General features: G+C 60.5%; 1 protein-coding gene across 1 annotated transcript; it reads left to right on the forward strand.

Moving 5' to 3' along the window:
- The first annotated feature begins 4,420 nt into the window (after positions 1–4,420).
- Positions 4,421–5,529, forward strand: CDK5R2 (cyclin dependent kinase 5 regulatory subunit 2). The gene is given in 2 exon segments (XM_037521901.1): positions 4,421–4,898; positions 4,901–5,529. Coding segments are annotated over 2 exon segments (1,107 nt in total).
- Positions 5,530–6,399: the final 870 nt, after the last annotated feature.

Below are 6,399 nucleotides of genomic sequence, written 5' to 3' on the forward strand. Positions count from 1 at the left end.
CTGGGCCCTCCAGCATCTACAACTTCTCTCCCTGCCCAGGACACTACTGCCTCACCTGCGCTCCCAACTCTAGTCTCTGTTGTAAAAAGAAAACTGTTTTGGGGTTCCTCAATTAAGTCCTTCCAGCAAGGGCCCTGCTGGAATAGAAACACTGTGAGAAAGTGGGGACTCCCTCCGGGAAGCTAGCTGCACCTCCACTGTCAGTTTCATCTCTTCTCTCTGCTCACCTCCTTTCCCCACTCTGTTGCCTGTGAAGGGGTTCTGCTTCCTCCTCTGGCACCCTACGGCCTTCCTCCTGCCCACTCCAGCTCCCCTGGGATAGGCCCTCAGGAGAGAGGGAGTCCCGGGCTGGTGTATATCCTCCCTCTTTGCACACTTCAAAAGCTGGGACCCTGGCATGGAAGTATTGGCTCAGAGGAGAGGGGAGTTGGGGAGCATAGGATCCTGATATCCAGGCTCAATCTCCATTCTGGTTATTTTAAGAACCTGAATTGTCATCAGCCTCTTTCTAGGTACATCTTGGAGACAGGGGGGTACAATGATCTTGGGTTTTGGGGTCTCTGACCTTGGTGTTTTTTGGGCAGACCCTGGACCTTAGTTCTCTTGGCCTCCTGTCCTTTGCCTCACTACCTTTCATGGGTTTGGTAGGACCTGGGGAGATTTATGTTGCTGAGAGTCTGAGCACAACTCTCCTTAGTCTCCTGGGCTGCACTGTGCGTGTATAGGCCTCACACAGATGCTGTGCACACAGACTGAGCCCATCAGGCAGAAACAGATGAGGTAGAACCAGACAGGTTGGAGCTAGAGAATGAAAGGGATTCACAGGACATGTTTTATTTTTATTTAGAATCATAGAAATGAGACTTTGGGAATCATTTTTAAGTCTAAGCCCCAAGATGTTATCTTATTCTTTTGTCTGATAATAAATTTTAAAATATATAGAAGCTCTACCTTTTAAAACAAAGAGAGCTGAAATGATTTCCTGAGTCAGTTTTTTTTTCTTTCTTTATTTATGCATACAAGAACTGAGATGTAGGCCAGAGGTGCAAGGGGAGAGAGGATTCACCAGAGCAGAATGGGGAGCAGAACAGGTGGACTGAGAACTGACTGAGATACACTGCTGAGGGGAGCAGTGGGCGAGACAGGAGAGGTCTGCTGCGCCATGTGGGTAGCTCCCTGGTCAGTCGGGAACGGAACTCGTGCTGCAGTAACTGCAGGCTGCTTCACAATGCCTACGCTTAACCTCTTGCTTAACCAGGGAGGTCCCCTGAGTCAGTTTTTAAGTCTTACGCTAAAACTCATGCCTTCCAGACTATGACTACTCAGAGGAGATAAAAACAGCCAAAGGGCAGCAGTGTCTGAGCAGCATTGCCTGGAGTTGTTCCCTTAAAGATGGGACTCACCTTCTCAAGAGGGTCAGTGAAGGCCCATCGCCAAGGTGAAACTGGGGGTGATCCTCACAAATAAAGCTGTGTTCCTACACAGGCTACAATCTTCTTGGTCTAGTTTTAGAGCAAGTTCTTAAACCAGCTTCTACAGTTCTTGCCTTAAAGAGCCTTTCAGAATAACCACTTATCTGGACAGCGCACTGTTCTAAGTAGCCTACAAAGTGATAGAAACAGACAAGGAGTCTAGCCCAAGGAGAGTCTAACAGAGCCAGCGCTGTCCCAGAGGAACTCGTAGGTCCATGGGAATGGACAGGTGAGAGGCAATACACAGACACTAATAGAGGTAAACAAGTCAGATCTAAACATAAGCCAATCAGAAAAATGCACTTACAGACGTGGCGGGGAAGTCACTGCCCTCTTGTGAAGCCCACCTTCTCTTGAAATCTTTCTGGTGTCACTATATTTATCCCCCTTGGCCTCCACTCTGTAGCAACAGAGCATCCCTTCCCTTTCCTTTCATGTCCCTAGCTTTTTAATAACAGAAATGCTGAATATTGGTGGATCTGTTTTAATTGTCCGTCCTTCTAAAATTCCATCCATAGCCATCTTGCACATCTTGAACTGGGGACTTGATGCTCTGACCTTAACCAAATTGTTTTGTAGTAGTTGCTGCTGGGAGGGAGAGATTAGACAGACTGATGTCAGAAACAGGGCAAGGTCCCTTCCATTCAGTCCAAAAAGACTTCTTGGAGGAGGTGGAATTTCAACAGCGAGAGAGAAGGCAGAGTGTAGTCTGAGTGGGGCCCAGTGGGAAGAGTTCAGAGATTCAAGGAGGATAACTAGGGTGGGATACCCAAGACAAAGACAGACAGAGGCTCTGAGGTGGGTAAGGTGAATAAGAGGGCTGAGACCCTCTGAGGCACCTGGTTTGGGGACCCTGAAGCAAAGGAGGAAATTCTTGATTCTGATCAAAAGGACAAAAGGTGACAGCAGGGGCCACAGTGGAGGTATGTGGCAGTAACATCTGTGGGGGCCACATGGAAGATCTTGTTCTAAATGACACCAGCAATAGGTCCTACGTCAGTGCGGGACTCCTGGGAGCAGAGCTGGGAGGACCCACGTGCCATTCAGTTCCACGTGCCCGTGTTTCTGCCAGTGCAGCTCCGTCTCTGTGGGGCTTGTCCTTAACTACCGGTGAGCCGACTGTTCTTTGGGTGTCAGATAAAGGCTGACTCAGAAGGTCTTGTAGGAGGAAGTGGTACCAATTACAGGAGTTGAAAAGAGGGAACATTTTTCTGCAACTATGGGGAGAATGAGAGGCTGGGCAGGTCGGCTCCTGCTTTGAGAAGACAAAGCTTCCATCTAAGGAGCAAGAGAGACCCCGGGGAGAAAGTGCACATGGTTGGGGGAGGGGCGCCTGGTACCGAGGTGGGAGCCCAGGCAGCCAACTGCGAGGCTTCCCAGGAGGTGTGGGTGAGCGGGGGCTGAAGGATAGCTGCGAAAAGCTGCAGTCTCTGGTGGCAAAAGCTGCAGCCCCAGGAGATTTGGGGACACACACGTGTATATACACACCAAGCCCGATGCAGTGGATCCTTGGAGCTGTTGTGGTGATCTCTGAGGAATGTGGAGTGATGCCAGGGACCATTCTAAGGATTTTGCTAAAGCCACAGGCAGGGGCTGCTCTCCCCAGGAAACCTGAATCCACCTCCAGAACTCACTTAAGAAGCTGGAAGACTCCTGTGTTGGGGAGCCATGGAGAAAAGGCCCATGAAAGGTTGGACACAGTCCTGCAAGATAGAAAGAACAGCTCGGCACTAGCTGGGCTCAGGACCTGCCAATAAGGCTGGGCGGTTCAAATCCAGGACAAAGGACTTATGGGTGCTGAGGAGGGAACAGACAAACCCACAGACAAACAGGATCCAGCCTAATAGCTTTCAGCTGGAAGTGGGGGCAGCTGAGACCTGGATGGCGGGAAGAATTTAACGGGTAAAAACTCACTTCAACCTGGACCCAGGGTTGGGCCAGAGGTGGGGCCAATCCTTTTGGGCCTACCTTAGAGTACTGTAGGCCCCATCTGTTGTCCCAGCCCAGGGACACCAACGGATCCAACTTCCCAGGGACCAACCATCTACCAGTTCACCTAAGATCAGGCATCAGGGTGGTTGGTGGGTACCAAGAGCTCGAGAGGAGCTGCCCAAGGACCAGAGCCCAGGGTCTCGTTCCTCAGACTCGGCCGCGGAGAACCAGATAGCCAACAAGCCGCTTCAGGGGCATAAGCGAGGGTCTCCACCCCACCCCCAAAGCAAGGTGGGTTTTGACCTGCAGGAAGGCAGGGGTCCTGCCTGCACTCCAGGATTTTGGGGGGGGGGAGGGAGCGAAGAGATAACCGACCCTCCAGCCAGGCCGAAGGAGCCAGCACAGGGTGCACGGGGAACCGCAGAGGGACACTCCCCGCCCGAGCTGTTGCCCCCCTGAACATAACCAAAAGATGCGGGGAGCCGTTCCCGTGGTTCTTCTGCTCCTGCTCTCCAGCACATCAAAGCGCGCTGAGCCAGGCCTCCAGACAAGGCGGGAGAGATGGAGGGGAGCCAGCCCACCCCCGCTCCAGCGCCGACCCCGCGGGAGCCCCTGGAGCGGAGGCCACCCCCCTGCCCCTCCTCCTTCCAGCCAGGGAGAGGGATCCGCGGCGGCGGGTGGGAGACGGGGCGGGACCTCAGGTGGGCGTGCGAGAGCCCATTGGCCGGGGGGGCTGCCGCTCCGGGGCGCGGCTCGCGCGCGCATTGGCTGCGGGGCCGGGGCGCGGCGCGGCGCGCGGGGGCCGAGGGGTGGGGCCGGCGCTGCAGCTGGCGCAGCTCAGACTCGGCTCGGCCGCCGCGGAGCCGCCGCGCAGCCACCTTCCCCCGCCGGTCCCCGCGCCCGGGCCGGGGCGAGGCCCCCCACCGCCGGGTCCCCCGGGGCTGCAGCAGCAGCGCGGCGGCAGCGGCGCCGCCCGCGGCTCCCGCCGGGGCCCGGCGCCCGCCCCGCTCCGCAGGATGGGCACGGTGCTGTCGCTGTCCCCCGGCGCCGCGGCCAAGGGCCGGAGGCCCGGCGGGCTGCCGGAGGAGAAGAAGAAGGCGCCGCCCGCGGGGGACGAGGCGCTGGGGGGCTACGGCGCGCCGCCCGCAGGCAAGGCCGGCAAGGGCGAGAGCCGGCTCAAGCGGCCGTCCGTGCTCATCTCCGCGCTCACCTGGAAGCGCCTGGTGGCCGCGTCCGCCAAGAAGAAGAAAGGCAGCAAGAAGGTGACGCCCAAGCCGGCGTCCGCGGGCCCCGACCCCCTGGTCCAGCAGCGCAACCGCGAGAACCTTCTCCGCAAGGGCCGGGACCCCCCCGACGGCGGCGGCGCGCCCAAGCCCCTCGCCGTGCCGGTGCCCACCGTGCCCGCGGCCGCCGCCGCCTGCGAGCCGCCGTCGGGGGGCAGCGCGGCCGCCCCGCCGCCGGGCTCGGGCGCCCGGAAAGCGCCGCCGCCGCCCCCGCCCCGCAGGCCGCGCCGCCCGCGCCCGGGGGCTCCCCGCGGCGGGTCATCGTGCAGGCGTCCACCGGCGAGCTGCTGCGCTGCCTGGGCGACTTCGTGTGCCGCCGCTGCTACCGCCTCAAGGAGCTGAGCCCCGGCGAGCTGGTGGGCTGGTTCCGCGGCGTGGACCGCTCGCTGCTGCTGCAGGGCTGGCAAGACCAGGCCTTCATCACGCCCGCCAACCTGGTGTTCGTGTACCTGCTGTGCCGCGAGTCGCTGCGCGGGGATGAGCTGGCGTCGGCCGCCGAGCTGCAGGCCGCCTTCCTCACCTGCCTCTACCTCGCCTACTCCTACATGGGCAACGAGATCTCCTACCCGCTCAAGCCCTTCCTGGTGGAGCCCGACAAGGAGCGCTTCTGGCAGCGCTGCCTGCGCCTCATCCAGCGCCTCAGCCCGCAGATGCTGCGGCTCAACGCCGACCCCCACTTCTTCACGCAGGTCTTTCAGGACCTGAAGAACGAGGGCGAGGTCGCCGCCGGCGCCGGGGGTCCAGCCGGCGGGGGCGCGCCGGGGGCTCCCGGCTCCGCGTCGTCCGCCAGGGACAGCTGCGCGGCCGGAGCCAAGCACTGGACTATGAACCTGGACCGCTAGGGAGCGCCGAGGGCCGCGCCCGCCCCAGCCCCAGCCCCCGACACACTCTGGGAGCCCCCGGGACCGTCTCGCCGTCCCCGCCGCCCGGCGCCCTGGCCTTGGGGGGAGCCGCCCCCGCCCGGCAGGGGAAGGTGGAGGCCAGGACGCCCGCGGCCGCGGCGCTCGGAGGTGCTGGGCGGCGGGTGCGCGCGGCAGGAGGACGCCCCAACCTCATCCTTGCCGTCCGTCTGCGCCCCGGTGTCTTCAGTTCTGCCCTGGCTTCTCCCTGCCCCTCGGCGCACCTGGAAATCTCCCTCCCCGCGGTCTTGTCCTTCCTCCCGTGTCTTCACCTCCCTCTCGTCTGCGCCCCACCTCCCGCCGCCTTCTCTGCCCCCTCTCCTTGGGCGAGGGTCTCCATCTCCATCTTGCCCGCCGCCCGGCTGCCCCTTCGCGCCCCCGTTTCTCTCCCTGCACCTGTGCCTCTCTTTTCCCTTCTCGTTCTCTTGCCCTCGCGCCTGTCTTGTGTCACCATCTTCCCTGCTGGCTGCCTGTCCCTCCTCTGCCTCGGCCAGCTTGCAGGTCTCCCCCCGACCGACCCCCAAGGCCCTCTTCCCAGACCAAAGGGAACATAAGTCCTGAATTTGGATGCACTGAGGTGCGGCGAGAACCTGCCGCCCAGAGCCCGGGCAACCATCGGGATGGCCCTCCGCCCCACCCCCACGGCCTCTCCCTACCTTTTCCAACGTGTTGCATGCTGGGAGCTGGGGGGAGGGGGGTGCCGGCTTCAGGAGGTTGAAGTTTGGGAGCAGAAGCAACCTAAGAGGCCACCCCGGCGGCAGCGGCGGCTTCTCGGCAGAAGGGTGGGAAGAGAAAACTCTTCTTACGGGGGGG

The sequence above is a fragment of the Talpa occidentalis genome, unplaced genomic scaffold (genome assembly GCF_014898055.3).
Source record: "Talpa occidentalis isolate TD23 unplaced genomic scaffold, MPIMG_talOcc4v2.1 talOcc4.3, whole genome shotgun sequence".
Taxonomy (NCBI): Eukaryota; Metazoa; Chordata; class Mammalia; order Eulipotyphla; family Talpidae; genus Talpa; species Talpa occidentalis.